Source organism: Procambarus clarkii, chromosome 18 (genome assembly GCF_040958095.1).
Source record: "Procambarus clarkii isolate CNS0578487 chromosome 18, FALCON_Pclarkii_2.0, whole genome shotgun sequence".
NCBI classification, from domain to species: Eukaryota; Metazoa; Arthropoda; class Malacostraca; order Decapoda; family Cambaridae; genus Procambarus; species Procambarus clarkii.
In genome coordinates this window covers 20,180,728-20,202,050 of record NC_091167.1, presented here as the reverse complement: position 1 = coordinate 20,202,050, position 21,323 = coordinate 20,180,728, and the positions used below count along the sequence as shown (strand labels likewise).

Here is a 21,323-nt window from a genome sequence, read left to right as displayed (position 1 = left end):
GTGCAAAGTACGAATTTCAGTAGAACTTCGGTTTCAACCCTTTTACCCTGTCGTAGCTCAATCGATTAAGGCAGTGTCTGGGATGCTCCCGGACGCAGGTTCGAATCCTAGTCACGGCCCTTGTGGATTTGTTCAAAGTGTATATTTAAGGTGTTCAGGGATTTAATAAGTGAACAAAGCAAGAGTGAAGACAAGGAACAGGTCAAGTAAGGCTTGGTCACTGTTGGTCACTGTTGGTCACTGTTGGTCACTGTTGGGCTCTCTTGGTCACTCTTGGTCACTCTTGGTCTCTCTTGGTCACTCTTGGTCACTCCTGGTCACTGTTGGTCACTCCTGGTCACTATTGGTCACTGTTGGTCACTCCTGGTCACTCCTGGTCACTATTGGTCACTGTTGGTCACTCCTGGTCACTCCTGGTCACTGTTGGTCACTGTTGATCACTCCTGGTCACTCCTGGTCACTGTTGGTCACTGTTGATCACTGTTGGTCCCTCCTGCTCACTCCTGGTCACTCCTGGTCACTCCTGGTCACTCTTGGTCACTATTGATCACTGTTGGTCACTCCTGGTCACTGTTGGTCACTGTTGGTCACTCCTGGTCACTGTTGGTCCCTCCTGCTCACTCCTGGTCACTCTTGGTCACTATTGATCACTGTTGGTCACTCTTGGTCACTATTGATCACTGTTGGTCACTCCTGGTCACTCTTGGTTACTTTCCACATCGTCACTGCAAACTTTCCATCTTTGGGTTATGACAGTAAAAGTCATTAATTGTTGATCAAAGTTTATATCACATCTTTTGCTTGTTCTTTCTATGTGAACAATGGTCGTTCCATTCCTGATGTAGCACTAACTGATAACACTTGTTATCTGTAAGTGTCATTCAGTCTGCAATGATGGGATTTTTTGAGGGGAGACTGTGCCCAATCTGTTCTACGCTTCTGAGAGGAATCTTATTGTTTCAATAAACGTTCTTGCACTTGAATGGAATGAACGCTGCCTAGTTACGCACTCGTTAATGTATAGTTGGTTTGTTGCTGATTGAATTAGGTCATACTTCGAACTGGGGTTAGCTTGTTTAATGGTCTGGTGCTGTGGCGAATTGCTGTCCCATAGGTCTAAAGGCTGTTTGGTTCTCTAAACTACTAAGAATGGCCAATTTGCCTTGTTTGAGTGTTCTCAGTCTAAATGTTAACTGTTCGTCAGTTGTCAGTCTAAATGTTAACTGTTCGTCAGTTGTCAGTCTAAATGTTAACTGTTCGTCAGTTGTCAGTCTAAATGTTAACTGTTCGTCAGTTGTCAGTCTAAATGTTAACTGTTCGTCAGTTCTCAGTCTAAATGTTAACTGTTCGTCAGTTCTCAGTCTAAATGTTAACTGTTCGTCAGTTGTCAGTCTAAATGTTAACTGTTCGTCAGTTCTCAGTCTAAATGTTAACTGTTCGTCAGTTGTCAGTCTAAATGTTAACTGTTCGTCAGTTGTCAGTCTAAATGTTAACTGTTCGTCAGTTGTCAGTCTAAATGTTAACTGTTCGTCAGTTCTCAGTCTAAATGTTAACTGTTCGTCAGTTCTCAGTCTAAATGTTAACTGTTCGTCAGTTGTCAGTCTAAATGTTAACTGTTCGTCAGTTGTCAGTCTAAATGTTAACTGTCAAATGTTTCAGTTCGAATGATTGTTGATTTCTTGATTACTTGTTTGTTCGTCGAGTCGAAGTGGTGTTCGACTCTTTGTTGCAGAGCGACAATGACTTCCAGGGCCTTCAATTCCTTGTCAAGGCTGGAGAATTATGTTGCAAGGTTCTTCAGCAAGTAGGAACTCGTTCTATCAATTTTCCACTCTCTACAATACGCAGCAGAACCTGGGCTACTCGGGCCCATGCGAATGTACTAATATTATGTGCAAAAGTCTACGGTACTGACATGCCGCGTTTCAATTAATTTAATGGACGCCCACTTTATTTTCTTTGTGGTCGTGAATTATCGTTGCCTTGACTGTCTGTCTGTCTGTCTGTCTGTCTGTCTGTCTGTCTGTCTGTCTGTCTGTCTGTCTGTATTGTGTGTACTATTTCTATCTTCAGAATATTAGCCATTTTCCCTCTTTTCTCTTAATAGTCTCCTCTATTATCAACTTACTCTTTCTTTCCGTAATTAACTTTGTTCTCAATAACCTAAGAAAGAATCACCTGCTTTCATATTTCATAACAAGAGTCTAGTTCATTCAATTATAATTTAAGCAGACAAATAAAACACCTTTTAAGTTAGGATGAATTTTTGAAATGTACTGTCCCCCCCCCCTCCCTCTCTCTTCATACAAAGCTGATCTATTATACACTACAACTCCCCCCCCCACCCTCCCAAGATCTACACTACATTTCAATACGCAGATTAATACATCTTAACAATTAGATAGTTGAGTGAAATGTTTTCAAGTTCATGTTGTTTTTAAACTTTATTTACTAGAAATATTAAAGCATTGTCCATTGCATTTAATGGAATGTATAAGTGCTATTAATCTGTAGTAATAGCACTGTATACAAATGCACCAACGATAACATCTTTAAGTTATCATATGGTCCTTGTTAAACCCAAAATATCATATGGGTCTCTTAAACCGTGTTATCACGTAGGTCCATTTAAACGACGTTATAATATGGATTCTCTTAAACCAAGTTATCACATGGGTTCCATTTAAACCTAAGTTATCACATGGGTGTCCTTTAAACCTAAGTTGTCAAATGAAACCGTTTTTCCTGAGTTATCGTATGGGTCTTCTTAATCCAAAGTTATCTTTTTCATCACTATTAAACAGTTATCATGTTATCACTATTAAACAGTTATCATGACTATAAATCTAAGCTATCATAAGGGTTCGTTTAAACCAGGTTAGCATATGGGTTCTGGTAAACCAAATTATCCAATGGGTCCCCCTTAACTGAGTTATCATATATGTGGCGCTCTGATGTAAGTTATCATATGTGGCTATCTTGATTCAATACTCACACACACACACACACACACACACTCACACACACACACACACACACTCACACACACACACACACACACACACACACATACACACACACACACACACACACACACACACACACACACACACACACACACACACACACACTCACACACACACACACACACACACACACACACACACACACAGTATCAAGGAGTTAGTACGCAGCTTTTCCATTTATCGTTCCAAAGAGATTCGTTCAATTGGCTATGAAATTGATTTCAAACTTTTACCTGTCATTATCTGTCTTGTATTTGACAGTACTTCTCAGCTGCCTATTGTATTGTGGGAGGTATTGTATTGTGGGGGCTATTGTATCGTGGGAGCTATTGTTGGGTACGATTGTGTGTGTGTGTGTGTGTGTGTGTGCACCTACTTGCACTCACCTATTTGTGCCTGCAGGATCGAACTCAAGCTCCTGGACCCCAGCTTTCTGGCCGCTGGTTGTCTAATACAATGACTCCTTGCCTATTTCCCTATCATACCTGCTTATACAGTTGTGAATGGCTTCAGTCTCCACAACCTGTTGTGGGTATACATGGGTGTATGTAGGCCTATCTCATCCTCAGCAAACAAACACACAAACAATAATGCATATGTACACGCAATAGTATCTGTATCAATTGCTCCCTGGGCCCGGTCTCCGACCAGACCTCCTGGCTGTTGGCCTGATCAACCAGACTCTTGCTACTCACCCCTTGCTAAACATCATTCCCCCGGTTCTATTAACACCATTAAACAGTTCTCGCACTAGACACAAACCCATTAAGACATTCTCTAAGACATAAGGGAGCCGGTCGGCCGAGCGGACAGCACGCGGGACTTGTGATCCTGTGGTCCTGGGTTCGATCCCAGGCGCCGGCGAGAAACAATGGGCAGAGTTTCTTTCACCCTACGCCCCTGTTACCTAGCAGTAAAATAGGTACCTGGGTGTTAGTCAGCTGTCACGGGCTGCTTCCTGGGGGTGGAGGCCTGGTCGAGGACCGGGCCGCGGGGACACTAAAAGCCCCGAAATCATCTCAAGATAACCTCAAGATAACCAATATGGCTCAAAATAGAACACTAAACAGTGGATGCAAACTGGATTGTTTACGACCCACCGAAATACCTTGCTAACTACTTGTCTGGAAACAAGGCTACTGATTTATGGAACACATTTCCGGGTTGGGTAATAGGCTCTGGATCTGTTGTTTTAAGCGGAGGTTAGACGTATATATCAATGTATTTGGGTGGATATAAATAGGAGCTGCCTTATATGGACCAATAGGAGCTGCCTCGTATGGACCAATAGGAGCTGCCTCGTATGGACCAATAGCAGCTGCCTCGTATGGACCACTAGCAGCTGCCTCGTATGGACCAATAGCAGCTGCCTCGTATGGATCAATAGCAGCTGCCTCGTATGGACCAATAGGAGCTGCCTCGTATGGACCAATAGGAGCTGCCTTATATGGGCCAATAGCAGCTGCCATGTATGGACCAATAGGAGCTGCCTCGTATGGACCAATAGGAGCTGCCTCGTATGGACCAATAGCAGCTGCCTCGTATGGACCAATAAGAGCTGCCTCGTATGGACCAATAGGAGCTGCCTCGTATGGACCAATAGCAGCTGCCTCGTATGGACCACTAGCAGCTGCCTCGTATGGACCAATAGCAGCTGCCTCGTATGGATCAATAGCAGCTGCCTCGTATGGACCAATAGGAGCTGCCTCGTATGGACCAATAGAAGCTGCCTTATATGGGCCAATAGCAGCTGCCATGTATGGACCAATAGGAGCTGCCTCGTATGGACCAATAGGAGCTGCCTTATATGGGCCAATAGCAGCTGCCATGTATGGACCAATAGGAGCTGCCTCGTATGGACCAATAGGAGCTGCCTCGTATGGACCAATAGCAGCTGCCTCGTATGGACCAATAAGAGCTGCCTCGTATGGACCAATAGGAGCTGCCTCGTATGGACCAATAGCAGCTGCCTCGTATGGACCACTAGCAGCTGCCTCGTATGGACCAATAGCAGCTGCCTCGTATGGATCAATAGCAGCTGCCTCGTATGGACCAATAGCAGCTGCCATGTATGGACCAATAGGAGCTGCCTCGTATGGGCCAATAGAAGCTGCCTCGTATGGACCAATAGCAGCTGCCTCGTATGGACCAATAGCAGCTGCCTCGTATGGACCAATAGCAGCTGCCTCGTATGGACCACTAGCAGCTGCCTCGTATGGACCAATAGCAGCTGCCTCGTATGGACCAATAGCAGCTGCCTCGTATGGACCAATAGCAGCTGCCTCGTATGGACCACTAGCAGCTGCCTCGTATGGACCACTAGCAGCTGCCTCGTATGGACCAATAGCAGCTGCCTCGTATGGACCAATAGCAGCTGCCTCGTATGGACCAATAGCAGCTGCCTCGTATGGACCAATAGCAGCTGCCTCGTGTGGACCAATAGCAGCTGTCTCGTATGGACCAATAGCAGCTGCCTCGTATGGACCACTAGCAGCTGCCTCGTATGGACCAATAGCAGCTGCCTCGTATGGACCAATAGCAGCTGCCTCGTATGGACCAATAGGAGCTGCCTCGTATGGACCACTAGCAGCTGCCTCGTATGGACCAATAGCAGCTGCCTCGTATGGACCAATAGGAGCTGCCTCGTATGGACCAATAGCAGCTGCCTCGTATGGACCAATAGGAGCTGCCTCGTATGGACCAATAGCAGCTGCCTCGTATGGTCCAATAGCAGCTGCCTCGTATGGACCAATAGGAGCTGCCTCGTATGGACCAATAGGAGCTGCCTCGTATGGACCAATAGCAGCTGCCTCGTATGGACCAATAGGAGCTGCCTCGTATGGACCAATAGCAGCTGCCTCGTATGGTCCAATAGCAGCTGCCTCGTATGGACCAATAGGAGCTGCCTCGTATGGACCAATAGCAGCTGCCTCGTATGGACCAATAGCAGCTGCCTCGTATGGACCAATAGCAGCTGCCTCGTATGGACCAATAGCAGCTGCCTCGTATGGACCAATAGCAGCTGCCTCGTATGGACCAATAGCAGCTGCCTCGTATGGACCAATAGCAGCTGCCTCGTATGGACCAATAGCAGCTGCCTCGTATGGTCCAATAGCAGCTGCCTCGTATGGACCAATAGCAGCTGCCTCGTATGGACCAATAGCAGCTGCCTCGTATGGACCAATAGCAGCTGCCTCGTATGGACCAATAGCAGCTGTCTCACACACATCAGTAGGTCTTCGCCAATTTCATATATTCTCATATTCTTAAATCATATGTTTTAACGAAACGAAAATGTATAAAAGAAATATATACAACTTAACCAAATATATGTACTTACCTTCCCTTTTTTGTTTCAATTCTTCCTCACTTCCTTATTCCTCAGAACCATTATTATCTTACCTGAAAAATACAAAAACATATTAACTTCAAATATGGAGAATTCAAAATGCAAAAAATGAATAAGTTGAAACAAAATTTTGCAGAATACAAAATTTTGCAGAATACAAACAGTATTAACTTCAGCATTATTAACATTAATTAACATTAACTAACATTATTAACTTCAGTTATAATTTAATTCAATTATAAATTATTAACTAATTAATATTATTAAATTATTAATTAATCATTTAATATTAACATTATTAACTTCATTATTAACACAATTATAAAAATGATAAAGAAGAATCAAGGATAATTAACGATAATTAACCAATTACAAATTTCCTTTACAATGACACGAGTTTGTTGGATTGGTTAAAAATGAATTATTTTCAGTTAATTTGTTTGTGTTTGCAAAGTTGTGTTTGTGTTATTAGGATGAAATGTTGTTTGTGTGGTACTAAAGTTTGTTTGTAGTGTTGGGCTTCAGCTCCTGGGGCCCCGCCTCACCATTTCAGTAAGCCAATAGGCCTAATCACATGGACAATCTAAACTTTGAACAAACAGACTATTTTATACAATAGATATATAAATTACAACTAAAAATATATCGCACAAAGGGGAAAAAATAGAAGAAAAAAAATCTTATTTACTCAGGCAGTAAATGTAAGTAAATCTTATTTACTCAGGCAGTAAATGTAAGTAAATCTTATTTACTCAGGCAGTAAATGTAAGTAAATCTTATTTACTCAGGCAGTAAATGTAAGTAAATCTTATTTACTCAGGCAGTAAATGTAATAATTTACATACTGGAGCAGGAGTGGGCAGAAGGGTCGGGCATTATCGTTATGTAAATCATATGCAAATGAGGCTGGGATATACCTGTGATACGGTGAGGGGGGGCGGGGGGGGGGAGAGAGAGAGAGAGAGAGAGAGAGAGAGAGAGAGAGAGAGAGAGAGAGAGAGAGAGAGAGAGAGAGAGAGAGAGAGAGAGAGAGAGAGAGAGAGAGAGAAAGATAGAGAGAGAGAGAGAGAGAGAGAGAGAGAGACAAAGATAGAGAGAGAGAGAGAGAGAGAGAGAGAGAGAGAGAGAGAGAGAGAGAGAGAGAGAGAGAGAGAGAGAGAGAGAGAGAGAGAGAGAGAGAGACAAAGATAGAGAGAGAGAGAGAGAGAGAGAGAAGAAAAGGAGAGCGTAGAGAGACAGAGAGACAAGGAAGAAAGCAAAAAATTTGCAAAAATGTAAATCAAAATATTAGTTATATATATATATATATATATATATATATATATATATATATATATATATATATATATATATATATATATATGTAATACTGTTACATCTTGCAAAAAACGCCTACCCAAATTTTTTTATCCGACTTAAATAATATTTAATTTTGCCACCAGACGATTGCAAAATTAAATCAATAGATTATAAAAGTACCAATATCCCCGCCGCCCCAAACATGTGACTGTATTTGACATGTTTTCCTACATGTGGTGTCCACAGCTAGGACTAGACCACATATATACTCTCAATAAGTATTCAGAATGTGCAGTTTGGCCAACTGAATATGTATGCTTTTGAATCCAAACTCTCTGTTTCTCTGATGATTGATGATTCGATTCGCTCTGATTCGAATCAGACTGATTCGTTCATAGCAATTGCTCGTTTAACATTGTCATTAACAACATTCATTTTGTCAACATACTATTTTTCCTTTCATGTGCTAATCAATGTTAGCCCATTTCGATGGATCCAATTGAAAAAAATTGACACTGAAAGTGACAACTTTTCAAAGAATGTTCGACTTTTTGGTCGTGATGGAACTTGCCAAAGTTTTCTCTGATGAAGTTTTTTGTTCTTATAGTTCAGAACAATTTTCTAAGTGGAAGTTTCAGTAGCAGGAGTCGAGAGAGATTGAGTCATTTATTGTGTTGTATCAGGACTCACTGTGTCGTCAAGGAATGCAAGAGGCTCTTCCTTGAGGAACCGGCTCTTCCTTGAGGCACCAGCTCTTCCTTGAGGTACCAGCTCTTCCTTGAGGTACCAGCTCTTCCTTGAGGTCCCAGCTCTTCCTTGAGTTCCCAGCTTTTCCTTGAGGCACCGGCTCTTCCTTGAGGTCCCAGCTCTTCCTTGAAGCACCAGCTCTTCCTTGAGGTCCCAGCTTTTCCTTGAGGCACCGGCTCTTCCTTGAGGTCCCAGCTCTTCCTTGAGGTCCCAGCTTTTCCTTGAGGTCCCAGCTCTTCCTTGAGGTCCCAGCTCTTCCTTGAGGTCCCAGCTCTTCCTTGAGGTCCCAGCTTTTCCTTGAGGCACCGGCTCTTCCTTGAGGTCCCAGCTCTTCCTTGAGGTCCCAGCTCTTCCTTGAGGTCCCAGCTTTTCCTTGAGGTCCCAGCTCTTCCTTGAGGTCCCAGCTCTTCCTTGAGGTCCCAGCTCTTCCTTGAGGTCCCAGCTTTTCCTTGAGGCACCGGCTCTTCCTTGAGGTCCCAGCTCTTCCTTGAAGCACCAGCTCTTCTTTGAGGTCCCAGCTTTTCCTTGAGGCACCGGCTCTTCCTTGAGGTCCCAGCTCTTCCTTTAGGTCCCAGCTTTTCCTTGAGGTCCCAGCTCTTCCTTGAGGTCCCAGCTCTTCCTTGAGGTCCCAGCTTTTCCTTGAGGCACCGGCTCTTCCTTGAGGTCCCAGCTCTTCCTTGAGGTCCCAGCTCTTCCTTGAGGTCCCAGCTCTTCCTTGAGGTCCCAGCTCTTCCTTGAGGTACCAGCTCTTCCTTGAGGTCCCAGCTCTTCCTTGAGGTACCAGCTCTTCCTTGAGGTACCAGCTCTTCCTTGAGGTCCCAGCTCTTCCTTGAGGAACCGGCTCTTCCTTGAGGTCCCAGCTCTTCCTTGAAGCCCCAGCTCTTCCTTGAGGAACCGGCTCTTCCTTGAGGTCCCAGCTCTTCCTTGAGGTCCCAGCTCTTCCTTGAGGTCCCAGCTCTTCCTTGAGGTCCCAGCTCTTCCTTGAGGTCCCAGCTCTTCCTTGAGGTCCCAGCTCTTCCTTGAGGTCCCAGCTCTTCCTTGAGTCACCAGCTCTTCCTTGAGGTCCCAGCTCTTCCTTGAGGTACCAGCTCTTCCTTGAGGTCCCAGCTCTTCCTTGAGGTCCCAGCTCTTCCTTGAAGCCCCAGCTCTTCCTTGAGGAACCGGCTCTTCCTTGAGGTCCCAGCTCTTCCTTGAGGTCCCAGATCTTCCTTGATGTCCCAGCTCTTCCTTGAGGTCCCAGCTCTTCCTTGAGGACCCCAGCTCTTCCTTGAGACCCCCAGCTCTTCCTTGAGGCCCCCAGCTCTTCCTTGAGACCCCCAGCTCTTCCTTGAGACCCCCAGCTCTTCCTAGAGACCCCCAGCTCTTCCTTGAGACCCCCAGCTCTTCCTTGAGGTCCCAGCTCTTCCTTGAGGACCCCAGCTCTTCCTTGAGACCCCCAGCTCTTCCTTGAGGCCCCCAGCTCTTCCTTGAGACCCCCAGCTCTTCCTTGAGACCCCCAGCTCTTCCTTGAGGTCCCAGCTCTTCCTTGAGGACCCCAGCTCTTCCTTGAGACCCCCAGCTCTTCCTTGAGGCCCCCAGCTCTTCCTTGAGACCCCAGCTCTTCCTTGAGACCCCCAGCTCTTCCTAGAGACCCCCAGCTCTTCCTTGAGCCCCCCAGCTCTTCCTTGAGACCCCCAGCTCTTCCTTGAGACCCCCAGCTCTTCCTTGAGACCCCCAGCTCTTCCTTGAGACCCCAGCTCTTCCTTGAGACCCCAGCTCTTCCTTGAGACCCCCAGCTCTTCCTTGAGACCCCAGCTCTTCCTTGAGACCCCCAGCTCTTCCTTGAGACCCCCAGCTCTTCCTTGAGACCCCCAGCTCTTCCTTGAGACCCCCAGCTCTTCCTTGAGACCCCCAGCTCTTCCTTGAGACCCCAGCTCTTCCTTGAGGACCCAAGCTCTTCCTTGAGACCCCCAGCTCTTCCTTGAGGTCCCAGATCTTCCTTGAGGTCCCAGCTCTTCCTTGAGACCCCCAGCTTTTCCTTGAGGCCCCCAGCTCTTCCTTGAGGAACCGGCTCTTCCTTGAGGTCCCAGCTCTTCCTTGAGACCCCCAGCTCTTCCTTGAGGACCCCAGCTCTTCCTTGAGGACCCCAGCTCTTCCTTGAGGACCCCAGCTCTTCCTTGAGGACCCCAGCTCTTCCTTGAGACCCCAGCTCTTCCTTGAGGACCCCAGCTCTTCCTTGAGGACCCCAGCTCTTCCTTGAGGACCCCAGCTCTTCCTTGAGGACCCAAGCTCTTCCTTGAGACCCCCAGCTCTTCCTTGAGACCCCCAGCTCTTCCTTGAGACCCCCAGCTTTTCCTTGAGACCCCAGCTCTTCCTTGAGACCCCCAGCTTTTCCTTGAGACCCCCAGCTCTTCCTTGAGACCCCAGCTCTTCCTTGAGACCCCCAGCTTTTCCTTGAGACCCCCAGCTCTTCCTTGAGGCCCCCAGCTCTTCCTTGAGGCCCCCAGCTCTTCCTTGAGGCCCCCAGCTCTTCCTTGAGACCCCAGCTCTTCCTTGAGACCCCCAGCTTTTCCTTGAGACCCCCAGCTTTTCCTTGAGACCCCCAGCTCTTCCTTGAGGACCCCAGCTCTTCCTTGAGGACCCCAGCTCTTCCTTGAGGACCCAGCTCTTCCTTGAGGACCCCATCTCTTCCTTGAGACCCCCAGCTCTTCCTTGAGGACCCAGCTCTTCCTTGAGGACCCCAGCTCTTCCTTGAGGACCCCCAGCTCTTCCTTGAGGACCCCAGCTCTTCCTTGAGACCCCAGCTCTTCCTTGAGGACCCCAGCTCTTCCTTGAGACCCCAGCTCTTCCTTGAGGACCCCAGCTCTTCCTTGAGGACCCCAGCTCTTCCTTGAGGACCCAGCTCTTCCTTGAGGACCCCAGCTCTTCCTTGAGGACCCCCAGCTCTTCCTTGAGGACCCCAGCTCTTCCTTGAGACCCCAGCTCTTCCTTGAGGACCCCAGCTCTTCCTTGAGACCCCAGCTCTTCCTTGAGGACCCCAGCTCTTCCTTGAGGACCCAGCTTGCAGAATATGACAATTGCAAATTCCTGGTCAAAATGGGATTTTACCAGACGCGAATTTTTCTTGATCGAATCCCGACTGTTTCTGAAACGTTGAAGTAACTGTATGTCTGTTGAACACTTACGTTGAAGTAACTGTATGTCTGTTGAACACATCAGAAATAATGATGTCACTAATTTGATGTTGACATCATGGAGGAGGAAGTCATCTCTCCTGCTCAATATCTCTTCTGATCTATCTCATCTGAGATATCTGAGATCTGAGATATCTCAATATCTCTTCTGATCTATCTCATCTGAGATATCTGAGATCTGAGATATCTCAATATCTCTTCTGATCTATCTCATCTGAGATATCTGAGATCTGAGATATCTCAATATCTCTTCTCATGCAAGCAATGGGTGTTATCACACCAGAAAACGTTATCTCTCTGTACTGTTGCAACGGCATATGTATATCTTGCAAAATGTTAAATGATAGCTGAAGATATCAATCAAAACTTTGCCCAACATGTTCCACTCTTCACGTTATGCATTCCTTCCCCTCTATAGCGAACTTCTCAATACAACGGGAGCCGGTCGGCCGAGCGAACAGCACGCTGGACTTGTGATCCTGTGGTCCTGGGTTCGATCCTAGGCGCCGGCGAGAAACAATGGGCAGAGTTTCTTTCACCCTATGCCCCTGTTACCTAGCACTAAAATAGGTACCTGGGGGTTAGTCAGCTGTCACGGGCTGCTTCCTGGGGGTGGAGCCCGGTTCGCGGTGACACTAAAGCCCCGAAATCATCTTAAGATAACCTTAAGATAACGTTAACAATGTTAACTCTCAATGACATTTGACGCCACAAAAAATATATATAATAATTATCCATTGATTATTTGATTATTTTTTTAGTATTTGATAATTATCCCAATTATTAATTATTAATTATCCAGTATTTGATAATTATCCCAATTATTAATTATTAATTATCCAGTATTTGATAATTATCCCAATTATTAATTATTAATTATCCAGTATTTGATAATTATCCTTTGATTAATTTGTTGTCTTTGAGCCAGGCGAGGTCTGGTCGAGGACTGGGCCGCGGGGACGATGAGCCCCGAAATGATCGTAAGGTGGTCAATGCGTCAATCTCTACTCTGGTTCCAGTCTACTCTTGTGTAGTTTTGTCTACGCCTTCAGTCTACTAGTGAGGTCATCTACTACTCTACCTATCTACCTGTTGTTGTTGAGTAGCTCTGTGTTTAGTGCTTCCCCTCCTCTCTCTCTCTCTCTCTCTCTCTCTCTCTCTCTCTCTCTCTCTCTCTCTCTCTCTCTCTCTCTCTCTCCTCTATCTTCCTACTACAATCTCTCTTTACCCCCCCATGTAATATTGCTCCTTCCATATTCTTCTTCTTGATCTACTTCCCAATCTCCCAATCCTCAGCATTTTCCATCACCCCATTCACGCCCCCCCCCCCCTCACCCCCACCCCTCCCCCTCACCCCCACCCCTCCCCCTCACCCCCACCCCTCCCCCTCACCCCCACCCCTCCCCTCACCCCCACTACCCCTTACTAGGTACTCCAACGATCAAGCAGTGGACCCAATACTCTCTACACTTTGCATCGAGGCTCCCCCCTTCCCCCCCCCCTCCCCTGAACCCCCTGAACCCCCCCCCCTCCTGCCCCCCCCTCCCCTGCCCCCCACTACAGAGGGGCTCGTCCGCCCCTGTGCCAGCGCCGAGGTGGCAATTTATCAGAAAATATTTTGGACCTGGAATATTATGGATGTATTTTTTTATTCCTTTGGGAAGAGATTTTTGTGTAGTGGATGTGTGAGAGAGAGAGAGAGAGTGACAGAGAGAGAGAGAGAGAGAGAGAGAGAGAGAGAGAGAGAGAGTGACAGAGAGAGACAGAGAGAGACAGAGAGAGAGAGAGAGAGAGAGAGAGAGAGAGAGAGAGAGAGAGAGAGAGAGAGAGAGAGAGAGAGAGAGAGAGAGAGAGAGAGAGAGAGAGAGAGAGAGACATTATGTACATCATCTACACATCTTCTCTACCCTACACGAAGGGTCACTACCCTACACGAAGGGTCACTACCCTACACGAAGGGTCACAGAGCGTGTCAGGTTCCGCTACGTGATGTCAGTGACACAGTTTCGCTACACGATGGTGAGATGTGTCCATGTGTCAGGGTGGAGAGTCATACAGGGTCGTGCGATCACTCGTGGTAGACTCACGGTACAGTATGAGGATATCCTCAACACCACGAGAGGTAATAAAGTCATCGTATGATTCTCTTAACTGTTACCTCGTAACAGGAGCTCTGAACGGTCTGAAGACTGGTCATTGTATCATGTAGTTTGGGAGATCATGACCCAGTTCCTGTTCTCAGAGTGTACCTGGAGTGCTGAGGACTGGTAGAGTACATACTTGTCGCCTGCTTGAGCCCAACCTGTTCCTGGCAACCACTGTGTCGCACTCTCTAGTGGATGTGTTCTGTTGCCTATTTACAAAGGGGTTTCAGATCCATACAAATTTCAGGATTTTTCACTGGTATTTTCAGGCCTTTGGGAGTCAGTATTTTCTCTCCTATCAGACCTGAGTGTTTGGAACCGAAACTGTTAAATATCTCTATGGAAAACACATCCCCTATTTCAGATCTGAATATAGTTGGATGAGTTATGACTGGGAATATTTCTTTAAGTATGGCACTGGGGCCAACCCCGACTGTCCTATGACACTCCCATACCCCCTATGTGTCATCTTGCAAAGTTGAGCGTGGCTGGCACCACACACCTGGCACCCAACCATACATGGCCCTCTTTGTCTCCAAGATTTGCCGCCCCAAGTTCCTCTCCGTTCAACGTGTCAATCATCTAACACATGTCTTCTCATCCATCACGTGTCCTATCCACCTTTTATCTCTTATCCACCTCGCTTCTCTTCACCACACCGGTCATGAAGATTCCCCTAAACATATATACATAAATTTAATCTTTCAACAACAACAACAAAAATACTGAACCTGTTCAGGCCAAAAAACATAAATTAAATTAAAAAAAAAAAAAAAAATCAGGAGACAATTTAGTGGATATTTCAGAGGTCTGAAGCCCTCGGGGCGGGGGCGGGTGGGGGGGGGGGGGGTCCCATCACCCGCCCTTCTCAAAATTCCGCCCAAAATGGGCGTGAGAAAAGGGGCGGTATAGCAGCGTCGTCTCAGTTTACGCGAGTTGGTGGTCCGCCCGTTTTCTATACCCTACTGGGTCGAACTCAAGCGCGACTGGGAACCCTGAGTGCATAAGTTCGAGCCCTTATCCATACCCCGGTGGATGTGTTCAATGTCCTCATGTTGCTTGGGGGGAATATTGTATAACAGTTCCAATAACTCGGGTATTTCATGGTGTTTACACGGGCCGTATATGTTCTCTGTGTTCCTATATTGAAGCAGTCTCCCCCTGCTTGGCTTCCTGCAGGGTCGGCGTTCGATACCCGAAGGTCAATAGTTGACTGAGCAAACTCCTCTCAACTTCTTGTGGCTTCAGGAAACTCCTCAAGGAAGTAGTCCAGCTTTTCTGTTAAATTTCTTATTAAATTAAATTAAAATTTATTAAATTGTTAAATTAAATTTAATAAATAATTTTTCTGTTCAATTTTAACTTCTAAACTCTATTGCACTTTTCCTACAATGACCAAACTACACACCAACAGATGAACTGACGACGACGTTTCGGTCCATCTTGGACCATTATCAACTCTTTTGTGACTCGTCTGCGTAAATCTCCCAGGAACTCCCTTATTTTCTCGTATTTACGTGCCGGTAATTCAGCCTTATATTTTAAATAAAAATCGTCGTTTTCAACTTATTTCATGTGAGGATCTTGTTGAGTGATTGGCTGGTTACGTGTGGCGGGGGGGGGGGGGGGGGGAGGTGATTCGTGCAGTGTTATGTGGAAATGTGTCGAGACACGAATGTGTTCGTGTGTGCTGCTACACGCAGGTGTTTTAATGTGTTTATATGTGGTTGTGTGGTGGTGTATGGTGTGTGGTGGTGTATGGTGTGTGGTGGTGCATTGTATGGTGGGTGGTGGTGCATTGTATGGTGTGTGGTGGTGTTGTGTATGGTGTGTGGGGGTGTATTGTATGGTGTGTGGTGGTGTTGTGGTGTATTGTATGGTGTGTGGTGGTGTTGTGGTGTATTGTATGGTGTGTGGGGGTATTGTGGTGTATTGTATGGTGTATGGTGTGAGGTGGTGTTGTGGTGCATTGTATGGTGTATGGTGTGTGGTGGTGTTGTGGTGCATTGTATGGTGTATGGTGGTGTTGTGGTGTATTGTATGGTGTATGGTGTGAGGTGGTGTTGTGGTGCATTGTATGGTGTATGGTGTGTGGTGGTGTTGTGGTGCATTGTATGGTGTATGGTGTGTGGTGGTGTTGTGGTGCATTGTATGGTGTATGGTGTGTGGTGGTGTTGTGGTGCATTGTATGGTGTATGGTGGTGTTGTGGTGTATTGTATGGTGTATGGTGTGAGGTGGTGTTGTGGTGCATTGTATGGTGTATGGTGTGAGGTGGTGTTGTGGTGCATTGTATGGTGTATGGTGGTGTTGTGGTGTATTGTATGGTGTATGGTGTGAGGTGGTGTTGTGGTGCATTGTATGGTGTATGGTGTGTGGTGGTGTTGTGGTGCATTGTATGGTGTATGGTGTATGGTGTGTGGTGGTGTTGTGGTGCATTGTATGGTGTATGGTGTATGGTGTGAGGTGGTGTTGTGGTGTTGTGGTGTATTGTATGGTGTATGGTGTATGGTGTGTGGTGTGTGGTGGTGTATTGTATGGTGTATGGTGTGAGGTGGTGTTGTGGTGCATTGTATGGTGTATGGTGTGAGGTGGTGTTGTGGTGCATTGTATGGTGTATGGTGTGTGGTGTGTGGTGGTGTATTGTATGGTGTATGGTGTGTGGTGTGTGGTGGTGTATTGTATGGTGTATGGTGTATGGTGTGTGGTGGTGTTGTGGTGCATTGTATGGTGTATGGTGTGAGGTGGTGTTGTGGTGTTGTGGTGTATTGTATGGTGTATGGTGTGAGGTGGTGTTGTGGTGCATTGTATGGTGTATGGTGTGTGGTGTGTGGTGGTGTATTGTATGGTGTATGGTGTGAGGTGGTGTTGTGGTGCATTGTATGGTGTATGGTGTGTGGTGTGTGGTGGTGTATTGTATGGTGTATGGTGTATGGTGTGAGGTGGTGTGGTGGTGTTGTGGTGCATTGTATGGTGTATGGTGTGAGGTGGTGTTGTGGTGCATTGTATGGTGTATGGTGTGTGGTGTGTGGTGGTGTATTGTATGGTGTATGGTGTGTGGTGTGTGGTGGTGTATTGTATGGTGTATGGTGTATGGTGTGAGGTGGTGTTGTGGTGTTGTGGTGTATTGTATGGTGTATGGTGTATGGTGTATGGTGTGTGGTGGTGTTGTGGTGTATGGTGTGTGTTCGAATTTGGTTTCTTATTTGTTTATTATTTTCGTATTGAGAAAGAATACAATATTTTTTATTAACTATTAACAATACCCATTAACAATACACATTAACAATACACATTAACAATACACATTAACAATACCATTAACAGTACACATAAGGGGAAAATAAGTCAGGAGTCGCTGGTGTTGACGGCTCGAAAGGCGGGGTCCAAGAGCTAATGCCTGTTCCTGCAGGTACAAACAGGTGCGTTACACACCCAAACACACCCCAATGCATGCAGAGGAACACACACACGCGCGTGCATGTCAGTAGTTACGTGTGCACGCACTTCCTGCAACACAATATGCATATACAGGGCTTGTATAATTCATATATTAATATTAAACAGTGACAAGGAAGTGTAAATTACAGTGTAGGCAGTGTTGACACTACTGAGGACGGCAGGTGTGGTGTGGGTCTCCCCATACCTGTGTTCATACTCCACACCTGTCAGTGTCGAGCCGGTCGGCCGAGCGGACAACACACTGGACTTGTGATCCTGTGGTTCTGGGTTCGATCCCGGGCGCCGGTGAAAAACAATGGCCAGAGTTTTTTTCACCCTATGCCCCTGTTACCTAGCAGTAAAATTGGTACCTGGGTGTTAGTCAGCTGTCACGGGCTGCTTCCTGGGGGTGGAGGCCTTGTCGAGGACCGGGCCGCGGGGACACTAAAAAGCCCCGAAAATATCTCAAGATAACCTCAAGATAGTGAACTCACCTAGTTGTGCTTGCGGGGGTTGAGCTCTGGCTCTTTGGTCCCGCCTCTCAACCGTCAATCAACAGGTGTACAGGTTCCTGAACCTATTGGGCTCTACCATATCTACACTTGAAACTGTGTATGGAGTCAGCCTCCACCACATCACTGCCTAATGCATTCCATTTGTCAACCACTCTGACACTAAAAAAGTTCTTTCTAATATCTCTGTGGCTCATTTGGGCACTCAGTTGTCATCTCCTCATAGTTTCCCTTTCGGTATGCCAGCCTTTTGTTTCCTAGTTATTTTTTGGGGGGAGATAATTCCCAGCTCAACCAGGTACTCAAAGATCAATTCACTGGGATCACTCATTCCCAAGGGGGCTTCCATCTTAACTTCCCTTATATCCGACTCATTTAGGGTAAATATCAGATCAAGCAAGGCTGGTTCATCCCCTCCTCTCATTCTTGTTGGTGCCTTGACGCGTTGACTTAGAAAGTTTCTTGTTGCCACGTCCAGCAGCTTAGCTCTCCATGTGTCTGGGCCTCCATGTGGGTCTCTGTTCCCACAATCTATCTTCCCTTGGTTGAAGTCTCCCATGATTAGAAGTCTGGATCCATTCCTGCTAGCAACAGAAGCTGCTCTCTCTATTATGTTAATGGTGGCCATGTTGTTTCTATCACATTCCCGTCTGGGTCTTCTGTCATTTGGTGGTGGGTTATATTTACGACTATAATTTTTTGTCGTCCATTTGTTACAGTACCTGCTATGTAGTCACTGAAACCTTCACCGCCCTGAATATCCATCTCCTCAAAACCCCAGCCTTTTCTTACCAGCAGATCTACACCACCACCACCTCTTCCTTCTCTCTCTTTCCACACAACATAGTAGTCCTGTGGAAACACTGCATTTGTTATGGTTTTCGTTAGCTTTGTTTCTGTGAGTGCTATTATGTCTGGATTTTTTTTAGTACCCATTCACCAAGACCATTTGTTATATTTTAAATCCCATCTATGTTAGTGTACATTGCCTTGAGACTCACTTTCTTCTGTCCCTTCTCATGTTCCCTTCTTGGTGAGTGTTCTGCCGATGGAAGCTGGTCCATGGGCGAGAGGATTTGGTGAGGATTTGCGAGGTGGATAACTGAGTCTCAGAGGATACTGGGGTGAGGGGTGGGGGGGGGGTCAAGTCAAGTGGGGACAGGGAGGGTATGGGATGAAGGGGGAGGGAGGACATGGTGGGAGTAGGGGAGGGGGTAGCAGGGTGGGAATGGGGTGTAGGGGGAGGGAGAGTTGGCTGAGCATTTGAGTGGGGGCAGGGAGGTTTCTGGGTGTGGGTGGTTTCTATGCAGAGGAGGGCGGTTGAGTTGCCCTCCCTTCTGGTGTTACTGGGTTGCTGGTTGTGGATTCCCCCCTCACCTATGGGGATGTTGAGTTGGGGATTGTGATTTCCTGGTTTTCTCCTCTTGCCCTGCGCTTCTTCCTTGCTTCTGCCGCCATGGCTCTCTCCTCCCTCGTCATGTCCCTCTGGAGGAATATATTTTGAATTCTCCAACATATTGCAGGTAGCTTTTCCTTGTTAGAATCTTCTCCTTTGTGTTCTCGTTTACCAACACTATCTTTAACACACGGTCTCTGTCCTTGTTGTACCAGCCTAGCCTGAAAACCTTCTCAATGCTATGTTCTGCCTCTTCCATCTCTTGCCCCTTTATTATTTCATTTACTGCCTCATTGTCCTTCTACTGTGTGTGGTATCATTCCATATCATTGTGTGTGTGTGTGTGTGTGTGTGTGTGTGTGTGTGTGTGTGTGTGTGTGTGTGTGTGTGTGTGTGTGTATGTGGGTGTGTGTGTGTGTGTGTGTGTGTGTGTGTGTGTGTGTGTGTGTGTATGTGGGTGTGTGTGTGTGTGTGTGTGTGTGTGTGTGTGTGTGTGTGTGTGTGTGTGTGTGTGTATGTGTGTGTGTGTGTGTGTGTGTGTGTGTGTGTGTGTGTATGTGTATGTGTGTGTGTGTGTGTGTGTGTGTGTGTATGTGTGTGTGTGTGTGTGTATGTGTGTGTGTGTGTGTGTGTGTGTGTGTGTGTGTGTGTGTGTGTGTGTGTGTGTGTGTGTATGTGTGTGTGTGTGTGTGTGTGTGTGTGTGTGTGTGTGTGTGTGTATGTGTGTGTGTGTGTATGTGTGTGTGTGTGTATGTGTGTGTGTGTGTGTGTGTGTGTGTGTGTGTGTGTGTGTGTGGGTGTATTCACCTAGTTGTGTTTGCGGGGGTTGAGCTTTGTTCTTTCGGCCCGCCTCTCAACTGTCAATCAACTGTTTACTAACTACTTTTTTTCCCACACCACAGACACACACACCAGGAAGCAGCCCGTGACAGCTGACTAACTCCCAGGTACCTATTTACTGCTAGGTAACAGGGGCACTCAGGGGTGAAAGAAACTTTGCCCATTGGTTTCTGCTTGGTGCGGGAATCGAACCCGCGGCACAGAATTACGAGTCCTGCACGCTATCCACCAGGCCCCCGCCAAGGCTACCAGGGGGGGCCTGGTAGTGTGAGTGTGTTACTGAATGTGAGAGACAACATTAGAACAACATTAGAACAACATTAGAACAACATTAGAACAACATTAGAACAACATTAGAACAACATTAGAACAACATTAGAACAACATTAGAACAACATTAGAACATTAGAACAACATTAGAACAACATTAGAACAACATTAGAACATTAGAACAACATTAGAACAACATTAGAACAACACAGTCTTCACTTAGTGCTTCTTCTTAAGGTTATCTTCAGATGATTTCGGGGCTTTAGTGTCCCCGCGGCCCGGTCCTCGACCAGGCCTCCACCCCCAAAAAGCAGCCCGTGACAGCTGACTAACACCCAGGTACCTATTTTACTGCTAGGGAACAGGGGCATAGGGTGAAAGAAACTCTGCCCATTGTTTCTCGCCGGCGCCTGGGATCGAACCCAGGTCCACACGATCACAAGTTCAGCGTGCTGTCCGCTCGGCCGACCAGCTCCCTGGGGAAGGGATGTTAAACACAAATCAGCTATACCCCGATATACCTCTAGCTATACAGCTAGAGGGCCTCGTAGCCAGGTGGATAGCGCGCAGGACTCGTAATTCTGTGGCGCGGGTTCGATTCCCGCACGAGGCAGAAACAAATGGGCAAAGTTTCTTTCACCCTGAATGCCCCCTGTTACCTAGCAGTAAAATAGGTACCTGGGTGTTAGTCAGCTGTCACGGGCTGCTTCCTGGGGGTGGAGGCCTGGTCGAGGACCGGGCCGCGGGGACACTAAAGCCCCGAAATCATCTCAAGATAACCTCAAGATATAACTACCCACGAATTTATAAAACCACTGAACCCTTCTCACAAATTCCTCCCAAAACAACTTGATGGTTCATTAATCTCATACGATTAAATTTCCTAAATGCAAACCCTATGGGTAAATTTACCCTTCAATTTAGGTAAATTCAAAATTCCCCCTCTCCCTCCCCCTCGTTCAATTACATGCTAAAAAAAACAGGTTCTCATCCCCTCTTTGCAATATATGCAACTAATGACTTTTCGGTTTTCCTTTTCAATTTCCATTTGCAATATTTGCACTTTAGTCCAGCAACCAGGAGGCCTGGTCGACGACCGGGCCGCTGGGACACTAAGCCCCGGAAGCA

General features: G+C 46.6%; 1 protein-coding gene across 1 annotated transcript; it reads right to left on the bottom strand.

The window, feature by feature from the left end:
- Positions 1-1,076: 1,076 nt before the first annotated feature.
- On the bottom strand, positions 1,077-19,205 carry LOC138365993 (uncharacterized). Its single transcript, XM_069326711.1, has 4 exons — positions 19,067-19,205; positions 8,443-11,487; positions 6,397-6,428; positions 1,077-1,613 (listed from the first exon to the last, which is right to left on the bottom strand). The coding sequence occupies exons 1-4, from the start codon at positions 19,203-19,205 to the stop codon at positions 1,077-1,079; spliced, it is 3,753 nt and encodes a 1,250-aa protein (XP_069182812.1).
- Positions 19,206-21,323: the final 2,118 nt, after the last annotated feature.